The sequence below is a fragment of the Ursus americanus genome, chromosome 22, assembly GCF_024610735.1.
Source record: "Ursus americanus isolate L20-20 chromosome 22, mUrsAme1.1.p, whole genome shotgun sequence".
Taxonomy (NCBI): Eukaryota; Metazoa; Chordata; class Mammalia; order Carnivora; family Ursidae; genus Ursus; species Ursus americanus.
The window spans coordinates 26,691,650-26,705,810 of record NC_142148.1 but is presented as its reverse complement, the minus strand read 5'-3'; the positions used below and the strand labels follow the sequence as shown (position 1 = coordinate 26,705,810).

General features: G+C 41.6%; 1 protein-coding gene across 1 annotated transcript in view; it reads left to right on the top strand.

The window, feature by feature from the left end:
* CSNK2A1 (casein kinase 2 alpha 1) overlaps window positions 1–10,338 on the top strand; it is a 49,074-nt gene extending 38,736 nt beyond the window's left edge. The window contains 8 exon segments of the mRNA XM_045807500.2: window positions 1,863–1,973; window positions 2,903–3,004; window positions 4,613–4,713; window positions 5,515–5,663; window positions 6,920–7,006; window positions 8,962–9,032; window positions 9,034–9,063; window positions 9,065–10,338. Coding sequence (XP_045663456.2) covers window positions 1,863–1,973; window positions 2,903–3,004; window positions 4,613–4,713; window positions 5,515–5,663; window positions 6,920–7,006; window positions 8,962–9,032; window positions 9,034–9,063; window positions 9,065–9,097 — 684 coding nt within the window. The 3' untranslated portion in view covers window positions 9,098–10,338.
* Window positions 10,339–14,161: the final 3,823 nt, after the last annotated feature.

The window sequence follows — 14,161 nt, the reverse complement described above, 5'->3', positions numbered from 1 at the left end:
TTTTTAATGAAAAGCTTTTGCTTTGTGGAGAACAGAGGTAGAGAACAGGTGAAAGCAAAGAGACCAGTTAGGAGAAAAGGCTGTTGCAGTAAGTCAGACAAGGGGTGGCGATGGCAGTGGATGTGATGATTATGGTCAGAATATGGTAGAGCCAATTGACAGATTTGTGGTGTGGTGTAAGGGAAACAAGAATCCAGGGTGGACATTTTTTACCTGAACGACAGCATGAATAAATTACCTTTAACTGAGAAGGGAGAGGCTGAGTGAAGCAAGTTTGCAGGGAATAATCAAAGGTTTGGTTTTGGAGCTCCTCAGTGGTTCAGTCAGTTAAGCCACTGACGTCAGCTCAGGTCATGATCTCGGGGTCCTGGGATCAAGCCCCTAGTCCGTAGGGAGTCTGCTTCTCTCTCTCTCAAATAAATAAAAAAATCTTAAAAAGAGAAAAAAAGTTTGGTTTTGATACGTCTGTTACGTGATTGCAAGAGTCAGCTGGCAGGAGGCATGGGCCAGAGAGTCTGAGTGGAAAAAGCTGAGGTGCTGTCTGTGAAGCCACAGACCAGAAGTGGTCATCTGGGAGTACTTGTTCATAAGAAAAGAAGGTCAAAGAGAGCTCTGAAGCACTCATGTTAAGGGGTAAAAAGAAAAAGCATACAAAGGTTATGCTTTCTTTTGTACCTTTTGTTACATTTCCCTTCGTGACTGAAACGAAACACCGTACCTAGTTCACAGTGAACTTACAGAGATGGTGCGAGAGTGCTCCGGCGCTGCTCAGGCCCTGCCGCTCGTACTTCACATCATTGCCATGCTTTGCACAGTGGGCAAGTAAGGCTGCCTCTTGGGCTTGCCTACTTCTTCTTCGATTTTGTGGATACATTTTGATAGGAGCTGTTTGTGTGGCTTTTCCCTTCATTCACTCAGCAAATTCTTTTTCTTAGGAATTTATGTATTTATTTGTTTATGTGTTTATTTGAGAGAGAGAACGCGATCTTGGAGAGGAGCTGAAGGAGGGGGACATGCAGACTCCGTCTGAGCATGGAGCCTGATGCAGGGCCTGATCCCACAACCCTGAGACCATGACCCGAGCCAAACTCAATGAGTTGGATGCCCAGCTGACTGAGCTACCCAGACACCCCACAAATATTTTTCTTCTGTGTACTAGGCATTATGTTGAATTCTAAAAATTGCAGAAGTGAATTACACAGTCTCTTCCCTCAAGGAGCTTACAATACATAATTGAAAAAGAAACGTAGAAAACAAACAGTAAAGAGTTGTAGATTCTGTGAAGTATATTTGAGGTTCAGGGGGCTAAAGGCAAGGGTTAGTTCTACTTGGATAATTAGAAAAGACTTCATTGAAGGGCTGACTTGAACATCTCAAAAGATTGGGCTATGTTCATTTAGGAGTCTAGGTTGGACAGTGGAAGACATTCTAGTCAAAGGAGCAGTTAGAGAAATTGTGCAGAATTACAAAATGAGATGATGTTTTTCAGGAACTCTAAGTCTCACTGGAGCACAGGAGCTAGATATGGAGAATCCTGTATGCCGAGCCAAGAAGTTTAATTTTTTTTTTTTAAGATTTTATTTATTTGAGAGAGAAAAGCATGAGCACAAGTCTGGGAGCCCAGTGGGGGGCTCAGTGTCAGGACCCCGTGGTCATGACCTGAGCCGAAGGCAGACAGCTTAACCCACTGAGCCACCCAGGTGTCCCAAGAAGTTAGATTTTCATTCTAAATGCACTAGGTAGTCACTGGAAATGTTTCCATAAGAGAGTGACATGGTATTTTTAAGAGTACTCTGATGGCAGTGTGAGGGGTAGCTTGAAAGATAAAATTGCTCATGATTTATTCTTTTTTTTTCTTTCAGCTACGACTAATAGACTGGGGTTTGGCTGAGTTTTACCATCCTGGCCAAGAATATAATGTCAGAGTTGCTTCCCGATACTTCAAAGGTCCTGAGCTACTGGTAGACTATCAGGTGAGAAGAGAAGGGCAGATAAAATTTCAGTCCTGTGTTTTTCACTTAATTTGTGAAAAATGTCATTTTGTGCTTTTGAGGAGGCTATTTATGCACATACATGGCTGTCCTTTTCATACAAGTATAAAATAGGAATCACTTCAGTTCATCCATCCTAACTTATGTTGTTTTTATTGTCATAATGTCAGGAGAATAAGAGTAGATCTGCATTTGATCTAACTGAAGAGAAGATACAGCAAAGATACTTTTTCTAATCAGAAAGTCCAGAGCTAGTTTGAGAATTGTGAGCTAGGTTTAACCAACATTAAGGTAAACTCAAAAATGTTTTCTTGTGGTTTTCCTAAATTGTATTCTAAAGACCTTCTGCTTACCAAAAAAAAGAGGAAAAAGCCCTGTTTCTCCTCACAGAAACAAAGTCCTTGGGAGTACCTTTCATGCCTGGTCCTCCCAGGTGTTGTTATCAGATACCTTACAAAGTTCGGACTCTGTCCTAGAAATTGTTTTCTGGAATCCTGAGGCTATAAGCCTGAATTCAAAAAACATTTTGTGCGTAAAAATATTCTTCACAACATTGTTTATAATGGTGATGAAAAACAAAACACTATCTTATTATAGGAGAAATTAAAGATTAAATTTTGAAACATTTATGTAATAAAATAATGCTGCGCATTAAAAGTTTTCCATGAGCTGTAACAATTTCAGACCTTCTTAGGTAAGTGAAAACGTAATTCCAGTAATATGCAGATTGTTTTGAAACAGGGTGGAGGCATAGAAAAAAAGACAAAATACATGAAGGTGTTACTGGTTTTTGGATTTTGAGTCAATGGAGTAATGTGTGTATATATATATTTTTTAATAGTAAAGAGCATTTTTCATTTTGAAATATTTCATTCTTATGTATGATAACTGACTTTTTTACTTTAATGCAGATGTACGATTATAGTTTGGATATGTGGAGTTTGGGTTGTATGCTGGCCAGTATGATCTTCCGGAAGGAGCCATTTTTCCATGGACATGATAATTATGATCAGGTGATAATGTTGTTCCCATTAGGGAACCTACTGGGCTGACTTAGTGATGACCAGATCTGCGTACCCATTAGAAACTACTATGGATCTTGCTAAAATACAGATGACTGGCTCCCACTTGAGACCTGTTGATTCAGAATCCCTTAGGGTGGGCCCCTAGAATAATCTTCAATTTATCACTTGTTCAGCCAAGCTGACGTTGATTTTCAGATTGGTGTTTTGGGAGCTACCAGTTTAGCCTTTTGAAATCGAAAGTTCGAGAGTTTTTTTCCTAGTCTTTTTAATGTGCAGTGCTTGCTTTATTGTGAAATACACATGTAAATTATTTTATAAAACATATATACAAATAAAAGAACAATAGTTTAAGAAATGGGACATTACCTTAGAATCTTCTAGTGGTGAGCTTTAGTAAGAGTTGTTTCCCCCAACCTGTTGAGAATGTTTCCTCCAACATAACTGGTTTATGTGTGGTATTTCTATGATCCTTTTGTCTCTTTTTATGGATTCAGTTGATGTTTGTCAGTAGAAATATAGATGGTGTTTTTTTATACTAGCCCCACTTCCCCTTGAAGATCAGGGGCCATTTCATTCAAGAGAACCTGGAATGATTCTAGGACCTTGTGGAAGGTACTGTTGCCTTGTTTGAGCACAATGACCTTTTTTTTTTTAATTATTATTTTTTAAAAGATTTTATTTATTTGACAGAGAGACAGCAAGAGAGGGAACACAAGCAGGCGGTGTGTGAGAGGGAGACTCAGGCTTCCCACCGAGCAGGGAGGCCGATATGGGGCTCGATCCCAGGACCCTGGGAGATGCGCAGCGGCTGAGCCACCCATGCTCCTGTCCACAGTGACCATTTTTAATGAGTCAAAGAATACCACCTGAATTCAGTTAAAATCAGTAACTCTGAGACCATGCAGGATTGAGGAATACAGATAGAAAAGAATAGTCCCTTCTCTCGAATAGTTCATAGTCTATCCAGTAAGGGAACTGAACATATAAGGAAATAAGGTGCAGCCATAAATGTCGGAGTAGAGTTGTAGAGCAGGTATAAAAGGCAATTGGTGGGAGTGAGTGGTCTGAATATACAAGAGCATATTCCCAAAAGAAGTGACATCTTCGGTTAGGTTGTGAGGTGGGTGAAATAAAGCTTGACCAGGGAGACATTTCAAGGGGAAGGAGCCAGATTATAAGACCATTTGCTTATTTCCTGACACCTTCATATTGAGTAATGATTAGGGAATTTTATATGGAAATCCCTTCCTGCCATGCACAGAAATTTTATTTTTTTTAAGATTTTATTTATTTATTTGAGAGAGACAGAGAGATCACGAGCAGGGGGCAGGGTAGAGGAAGAAGACAGACTCCCGCCAAGCAGGGAACCCGATTCGGGACTTGATTCCAGGGCTCTGAGATCATGACCTGAGCCGAAGGCAGACACTTAACCGAATGAGCCACCCAGGCACCCTGAAATTTTAAATAAATTGTGAGGAATTCACATTCATACCTTTAGCCATGGTGACCCTTTACTGTTATTAATTCGCTTATGGCTGGTTGACTTAATTATGTAATGTGTTTGTGGTGTGGGTTTTTGTCTCTTTTCGATCCTAGTTGGTGAGGATAGCCAAGGTTCTGGGGACAGAAGATTTATATGACTATATTGACAAATACAACATTGAATTAGACCCACGTTTCAATGATATCTTGGGCAGGTAAGTCATAAAACAACATCTTTGCTTCTGTGCGTTAAGCACTTGGATGTAAACAGATACTTTGGATCCTTACATAGGATAGTTACATTCTCTTTGCCAACACTGCAAAGTGTCAGTGGTCTGGTGATGGAGGGTGTTGCATGGGTAGGCCTGTGGTAAAATTATTGAACTGAATGGCCCATTTCCCAGATTCACTTACCAGGAGTCTGAGAGTGGAGAGTATGGTTGGCAGATTCTGTTAGTGAATGAATTGTAGGTTTCAAGAGAAGGGTTACAGTTGAGTCAAAAATCAAAATCTCGTGATTTAGCTTGTTTCTCCAAATGACAGAACCCTGAGAGTAGGAGAAAAAGGAAATGCATGCTTCAAGACTGATTTGGAACTAGACAAAATACAAATTTATTAACCACTTAACCGGAGAAGGTGGCCTTGCCTGATGAAAAGGCTTTTGCTGGCCAAGTGTGGGGTTGGGAGAGAATTTGTGTGGGGGTGGGAAAGAGGCCCGGTTAACCCAGCACCTGACCTCTTCGCTACACAGGAGCACTTAATCCTGTAAAGTAACCTGAATTATGTTTTGTAGAATCGTGAGGACCCAGATTTCTTTTCTGCCAACACTGTTATTTCCAGTCTCTCCAATTAGTTTTGTTGTCTCCCTAGTGGCAGAGTGGTACAAGCCTACTCTCTTGGGTTTTAATCTTTCTTTGCTAGTGGCTGGGCTCCTAGACACTAAAGAAAATGTAGAAGTGAAATGTTGGGCTTCTGTGCTCCTTGGTCCATTTCTCATTCCCTCTTTGGCTCTACAGACACTCCCGTAAGCGATGGGAACGCTTTGTCCACAGTGAAAACCAGCACCTTGTCAGCCCTGAGGCCTTGGATTTCTTGGATAAGCTGCTGCGATACGACCACCAGTCACGGCTTACCGCAAGAGAGGCCATGGAGCACCCCTATTTCTGTGAGTCCAACTGTCCAGTCCACAGAGCCTGTGCAGGCCCACCCAGCCGGCTGACTCTACAGGGCAGGGGAGAGTATGTGTTGTGAAGAAAGCTCGGGGCCCACAGGGCGCCTGGGTGGCGCAGTCGTTAAGCGTCTGCCTTTGGCTCAGGGCATGATCCCGGCGTTCTGGGATCGAGCCCCACATCAGGCTCCTCTGCTAGGAGCCTGCTTCTTCCTCTCCCACTCCTCTGCTGTGTTCCCTCTCTTCTCTGGCTGTCTCTGTCTGTCAAATAAATAAATAAAATCTTTAAAAAAAAAAAAAAAGGAAAGGAAAGCTCTGGGCCCAACAGAATTAAAATCCCAGCTGCCCTTAGCTTGCTGTCGTTAGTGAACCTCGGTTTCTTCACATGGAGACAGTGACGGCAGCTATCTTGCAGAACTGTTGGGAGGACGGTAGTTATCTAACAGAGCATCTGACACATGATCACTCCTGAATAAACTGTTTTCTTCCTCTGTGTGTGACGCTTCTCAAGTCTGGAGTGGTTGGATTAGAACAGCAGCCCTGTATCTGACCTTGTCTGGTACTCATTCACTGGAGAAAGCCAAGGAGGCTGGAACATCTTATCATATGAACACCTTGACCTAGGTTTGGAGCATAGCTAATTGTGCTGTCCTGGGTGAAAATGCCATTTAGTCCCATACCATCCTCACCGTAACGTTAGCCTCAATGTTGGATCGCTCCTTGGGGAGTGCAGAGATGGTTTTGTAGTGAATTGATTACAGTCTTGTCCAGTCTTCTGTACCTGAAGCAAACTGACGGGCTGATTGAAATGGAGAGTGTAGTCTGATCAGAGCATCAACCTGCACAAACCTGTAGCTGTGGCCAGTTCTGCACCATGCTTGCCTAGCTGAGCCATGGACTGCAATAAAAGCACTTCACTCTGATAATACAGTACTGTCTTGGCCAGGTTAGATTGTATTATCTCATTAAAACCTTATAAGATCGTTTTTGTTTTAAGATCATTTAGTTTGCTGTGGATAATCACCACATCTTCCCATTTGGTGTAAGAGTTGGCCTCTACCACAGTTTGACAGGAAAGATGGTCCTATTTTATATTACTTGTATGATTCGTGGTTACGGCTCTTGCTACCATATGTTCTTCTGGAATAATATAAACTATAAATAAAATAACAAAAAAATGAGGATGGCTGCTTTAAGGCCCCAGACCATTACCTTCAAGTGTAATAGAACCTACCCCTTTTTGTCTTTTCTAGATACTGTTGTGAAGGACCAGGCTCGAATGGGCTCATCTAGCATGCCGGGGGGCAGTACGCCTGTCAGCAGCGCCAATATGATGTCAGGTCAGTTCACTGGTAACTTTCCTGGAGGGACAAAAGTAGAAGTTAGTTATTATTCTTAGTTTTGCTCCCTCTTTGTGGCCTGGTTCTTGTGGCCCTTCTCTTTTCCATAATGATTATATTATTGACAGTACTGACTTGTATGGTCTCCTCACCAGGTTTCAGCATGCTTTTTGACACCTGGTATACTTTAGTGACACTGAGTAGGGTATCAACAGTCTCTTCTAGGCCAGAGTCCCAAAAATTTTTCACAGAGGGACTTGAAAGTCCCCACAAACCATGAAGAGTAAAAAGAGATCCTTTCATCTCATAGTTTAGAGTGACAGTAGTTACATTATCTTCACAAACAAGATTAAGAAAGTAGGGGTGAAGGCAAAGGTGGGGTTTATACACAGGCATATATGTGTGTAAGGATGGTTTTCCAGAGCATCTGTAATGTGCCTAGTAAATTGTAAAGGCCTGTATGAAATTATTCTTCATTATTGTTGAATCATCATGAATTAGAGCGAGTTTTTGTACAGAGTACACAATTTTGTTAAAGAAACCATAGGCTCATCCCCTAAGAATTACACATGTAGGCAACATCCATGTGGGTATACTTGTGGTAGTGTGGACATTTACTCAGACACTCAGAATTGTCACAATTTTTTGTTTGTTTTTAAGAACTAGTAGCTACCTTCTAGAACTTATCCTGTAGGTATCTTGCCTATGGGCAAAATGATACATATCCAAGGCTGCTAATTGTAGCCTTATTTGTAATAGCAAAGCATTGAAAACAGCTCCCGGTGGGGAGCTGTTTAAATCAATAATGGGACATCCATTCGGTGGAAGGCTGTATAGCCAGAGAAAAGAATGATTAAGTGTTTCATGTTCTTTTTTAGCTCCAACTCCAGAATAATAATGTGAGATGAAAAGAGCAAAATGCAGAACCATGTCCCAAGACCGGGAGTGGGCAAGAATATAGTATATAATCACATTTTTATATATGATTTTTTTATATGTACATTCTTACACAGTTATAGTCATGTATATGCGTAAAATATTTCTGGAAGGATACACCCCAGAAATGATACCATAAGTTGGCCAAGCCAAAGGGCAAGAGAAATTTTTTACTATACACTCTTCTGAACCTTTGATATTTTGTACCATGTGAGTATATTACCTGTTTAAAAAAATACATATATAACAATTTGAAAAATAACTGGATGAATGAGGAGCGCAGTCTAATGGGTAATTCTGGTCATTAGATGAGTAGAAGAAACCAAATGGCAGTAAATTCTAAAACACTGTTTTAGCATTTCCTCACTGAAAATGACTTTTGGTAATTTTGAAAGCTGCCAGCTAACTAGACAGCATGATATAAGAACACGTGAGCTTTGGCTCCAGCCTTGTGCTGTTCAGTAGGGCCATGACTAGCCATATGTGACTAATTAAAATAAAATAAAATTGAAATCTTGGCTCCTTGGTTGCACTAGCCAGATTGCAAGTTCTCACTAGCCACATGTGGGTAGTGACCACCGTATGAACAAGTTACAGAGCAGAAAGTTTGGTTGGCTAGTTCTCCCCTAGATAGGCGTCAGTTTTAATTCAAGTGTAGTTGCCACTTACTAGCAGTGTGCCTTGTACAGACTTCTTAAACTCTCCAAGCTTGGATTTCTTAACCCGTCTCCTAAATTGATTAGAAATTAATTTTAATTTGAAATTAGATTTAATTTGTAAAAATCTTGGGTGAGTAGAGGCCTTCAGAAAAAGAATTACTGGGGTGCCTGGCTGTCTCATTGAGAAGAGCCTGCGACTCTTGATCTTTGGGGGTTGTAAGTTTGAGCCACTGTTGGGTGTAGAGATTACAGAGAGAGAAAATAACTGTTTTGTCACTTTTGAAATAGGTGCTATGTAAAACTGGTGACTTAAGATTTCCATAGTTGGTATCTGGCTCACTATTGGCTGTTTTCTTTTAGGGATTTCTTCAGTGCCAACCCCTTCACCCCTTGGACCTCTGGCAGGCTCACCAGTGATTGCTGCTGCCAACCCCCTTGGGATGCCTGTTCCAGCTGCCGCTGGCGCTCAGCAGTAATGGCCCCTTCTGTCTCCTGATGCCTAAGCAGAGGTGGGGGAGTCTGCGCTCTCCTTGATGCAGCTTGCGCCTGGCGGGGAGGGGTGAAATACTTCAGAAGCACCGTGTCTGAACCGTTGCTTGTGGATTTATAGTAGTTCAGTCATAAAAAAAAAATTATAATAGGCTGATTTTCTTTTTTTTTTCTTTTTTTTCCTTTTTTTTTTTTAACTCGAACTTTTCATAACTCAGGGGATTCCCTGAAAAATTACCTGCAGGTGGGATACTTCACAGACAAAATTTTCCCCCCTTTCAAATTCAGTTTCTCATCACTAAAGAACAAAGATGAACCAGCCTCAATCCCGGCTGCTGCATTTGGGTGGAGGTATCTTCCCATGTCCACCTTTGCTCCCCCACCATCCCACACTGTGGGGGGTTTGTATCTCATGCTCTTCTCCAGAGATTACAAAAATGTAGCTTCTTCAAGGGAGGTGGGAAGGAAGGAGGAAGGGAGGGCCCAAGCTACAAGAGCAGTGTACTGCTGGTCACTTTTCTCACTTTACTCCAAGTGCTTCAGTGGGGCTGCCCTGGTGAATCTAGTGGAAACACTTCTTAGTTTCATTGAGATGCTGAAAATCTACCCAAAGTGCAGACAGGTCCTGAAAACTTCTATTCAGTATGAATCATGTCTTATTGACCTAACCCTAAATCCAGCTCACTTCTACTTCTAGTTACAGTTCAGTTTAAAATTATAATACCTTCCCCCCCAGGCTCCTTACTTGGTCCTCTCCCCTTTCATCTCCCCACATGCTCTATAGCTGGTGGGAGGGGGAGGAAAAATCTTTTTCAGTTTTCTTTTACTTGGCCATTTGAATTCAGTTAGTTACTGGGCTTAACTTATTGCTTTTTACAAAAGAAAAACATTGTCTATATAGGTTTCATGCTAGCAACTCTTTAAGAGCTAATGGAAGATGTGGCCACAGCGAGTTTCATCTTAAGCTTTCTACCTTCTTTTCTTCCTTTCTTCCTCTTCCTTCACATGCCATCCAGTGAGAAGACCTGCCCCTCAGTCTTGTAAATGTATCTGAGAGGTAGGTGCAGAGCCACTATCTCCAGTGAAACTGAAATGGTAGACCTGTAATTGTGGGAAAACTATAAACTCTCTTGTTACAGCCCTGCCACCCCTTGCTGTGTGTATATATATAATACTTTGTCCTTCATATGTGAAAGATCCAGTGTTGGAATTCTTTGGTGTAAATAAACGTTTGGTTTTATTTATCAAGGTTAGATTTAAGTTCCCTGTGTAAAGGTCTCGCTGGGTGGGTGTCTCAACGTTCACATCTGAGGGGCCTGCAGCCCTGTACCGTGGAGGCTTCCCAAGGCCCCCATTTTTATACACCCCTCATTCGACCCATGGTACCGGGCAGGGCAGAGAGGCCTTAAAAAAGCACCACAAGCCAAAGCGTCTCTGGGGATTAAGGATCCTTTGCCATAAAACTCATTTTGTGTCTCAGCAGTGCAGGGATTGGGGATGGAAAAGTCGCCAGTTTTTGTGTGTTTGTGTGTGTGTAAAGTGGATTTTCCACTGTAATCCAACCACCTAAGTTTATCAGGTGCTTCACTGAGGAAGCCTAGTTTTTTAAGCACAATAGCAAAACCATCAGCTCTGTATTTTTTCCTGTTCTTTCATTACAGTAGCTGCTTGTGGGAACTAGGAAAAATTCTTCCAACATATTTGAAGGCCTAAAAGTCTTAGTTCCCCTTTCTCCTACCTTTACAGATCATAAGCCTTTCTCGCCTGGGCGCCATAGACAAGCATAATTGTTTCACGAGTTGAATTTAATGAACTTATCTAACTTTATAACCCATCTTGGCTCTAGTAACTTGATCAAGGTGGTGGCTTTCGTGAATATAATGGTAAACTTTAGAGGAAGCTAAAGCCTCCTTTTATAATGCTTCCCAACCATAGGGAAAACATTCTGACTGTGTGGCAGGGTGATTTTCTTTCTTGTGGCCACTTAACAGTGGGTATTTATTGTTCTTGACCCTTTTATGCCCTAGAATGCTGTGGGGGTTACCGTGTTGAATTCGTGCAGAAGCTAAAAGCACCGGATGTGCCAGAGATGCAATTTGTGATTACGTTTGCACTGGATTGTGATTTGAACAGGACACTTACGACTAATGAATTCTTTCTTTTGAGGTGGGGAGGAGGGTTGTAAATCGAGACTTCACATCCCACCCTTATAGCTCAGAGAATCTAGTTGTGGCTGAGGCTGATGTGGGGAGCTGCAGACAGCTGGACCTCCTAAACACGCATCAGACCTTGCAAGAGACGGAAGGTGAATGCAGAGGACTCTGAAATGCCACCCAAGAGCCTTTTAAAATAAATAGAAGTTTTTAAAATGCTACTTAAGGAGTCACTGCAGAAGCATGAAAAAAAGAAGACCCAGTTGGGTGGGTGGGTGGGGGGCAAGGGTTTACAGAGTAACAACTTCTGTGTTGTTGTAAATTACCTCATCTGTATACCTTGTATTGGGACACTTTATTTCTCAGCACTACCTGTGTCTGCATTGATTAGATGGCAGGAAATGGAATGCCAATATAAGACCGTTGTGTTGGCAATTACTCTGAAAGGTTTTTTAAGTATTTTTAAACTTTGTTTGAAGTGGCCCCCCCCCTTTTTTTTTAAGTTTGAAGTCAGAAGTTCCCCCTCGCCCCCTTGATTTGTTGGTTGTAATTGTATTGTAATTGGTATAACTAAAACTTAACTGTGCTGGGAAGAAGTTGTGCCATGAAGGTCTTTAATTTTTTTTAAATAAAAACATTTAAACAAATGAAATGTCCCTGCAGCCTGAGCAATATGCTTCTCCACCCGACACCGTGTGTGATAGATGGCTTAGTTTTCATGTGCTTTGCATTTAATATTGGGTTGATGGAGATGTGGAATGGGATGGATTAAGATTGGTTGAGGAGCACTAAAGTCTGGAAGTTTTTGACCTCAAGAATCAGTGAAGAGAGCATGGTGTTGTTGCTAAACTGGATTGGTTTCATTCCTGCCCTTGTCACTTACTTGGCTACTTGGCAAGTTACGTTACTTGTGAATCTGTTTCATCATCTATAAAATGGGGCCACTGCTTTCTTGGGATTGAATGAGAGTAAATGTCAAGTATCTGGCACCTGCTATGCTCTTGATAAACCTAATTCCCCTTGCCCCCTGGTATGGAGGATTGGCCCTGGGTCCTGCCTTTGCAAGTGATTTGCAGTACGATCCATCCTCTGGACCTCCGCGTCCTCTGTGTGCTTAGTCAGGTGAGGTTGGGTGAGGTGTCTTCTGAGTTCCTTTTCAGCTCTAACACTGATTTTAGATAGTTTGATGCTTAAATAAAAAGGTCCACAGAGACAGCTTTGTTGAATAGCAGAAAAGATTCGTGTTGAGTGAATGGCAGTAAGCCCTGTGGAAGGTCAGCCTTGGATATACCTTAGCCCTGGAGGCAACTTGCAGAGGCTTGGGGCCTGGAATGAAGATGTTCTGGAGAGCTTATAGGAACATATTTAGCAGCTTAAACAGAAACTATTCAAAGGGCTGGTGAAAGAGGTGAAAAAGTTTACTTGCTTATCAGTGCCAAATGAGTAAATTCTGCAAGATTATGTACTTGAGTTGCCATTTGATCTTTCTCATTTAACCACAATTTTTAAAAATTGAAATCAGGAAATGCTGTTATCTCAACTTCTAGTTTCCTTTAAGTGTTCACTGCATACTATTTTATGACATCCACTTGTTATTAATATTGGGAGTTGAGACGTGGTTTAGGTAAGAGGAACTATTGTGTAATATCTTGTATCTGAAATGCCTAACTTGCATGAACTTTAATTTTATTTCCATTTTATACATGAGACAGGAAGGCTAAATTGCTAGAGTAGGCCTGTTAGAGACAGAGAAATCTACTTTGTAAAATTGACTTCGGGGTATGGCTAATTACCATAGTCCTAAAATAGTCGAGAAAATTGGAGATTGGTTGACAGATTGGGGAATTTTAGTTTCCTCTCAGTCTTTAAATTTCATCTTGCCTCACCTGTTGTCAGGTGTGGTTATAATTAGAACTGACCATTTGAACATCTCCTGAAAAATCTAGTTTTTCACCACTGCCTACAGATTCCCACCAGCAGATTCTCTCCCAAGATTAGGGTCGGGTTGAATATTTGCTCAGCCATCTCTCCTTGCCCACCCCCAGCTGGTAATCTCCTCCTCCCTTGTGCCTCAGCTGATTGTCCTCATGGGGCGCGCTTGCTAGAGAGGTTGTCTTTCCCCGGGGCCTTTTCCTGCTTGAGGAAGAAGTTAACCAAAAGGCTTTGAAGTAAAGTAGTCCCTGGTTCCCTCCTCAAAAAACAAGTCTAAAAACCTTGATCCAAGCAGATGTTCACTCTATCTCAAGTCCCCTCGGCCTGGTTCCCCCCACTGCCATCACTACCCCCTTTCCCCTCTCTTGTAACACCTGAACTTTAATTGTATTCTTGTCTCTCCCCACCTACATGTAAGTGTAGTATACACTGCTGGCCGTGTATATTTTACTAATCTGTGCATCTCATAAAAACCTTTTTTTAAAAAAGCGCCATCAATATCCCTCAGTGTTGAAGAGGATTGAATAGGGTAGCACATGGAAAATGCTTAGCACCGTACCATGCTCATAATAGATGCTCAGTCAATGGTAGTTCCATCCTCCACTCCCACTTCCACCTTCCCACCCCCCCCACACACAGTAAATAATGGAAATGTTACTGCATAAAGAGCATCTCAAGATCAAAAGACTCTTGCCCTTAAGTTTGTAGCTGTAATTATAAGCCATGGGCCAGACTGAATTAACATGACAAGAAAATGTTTATTTTATGAGCCCTTGGTGTAATAAAAGTGGCTGAAGACTAAGCAATGATCCTGACCAATTTAATAGACTTAGATGCTAACAGCCCTGCTTTCTACCACTTGGATATAATAATGTGAAATTCAGACTAAGTTCTCTAAGTAAAATAGATGTATAGAGGGTGTCACAAGATAGTCTGGCTCTGGAGTCCATGTTATCAAGTACTTTCTAGGTTTTGTACCCTACTAT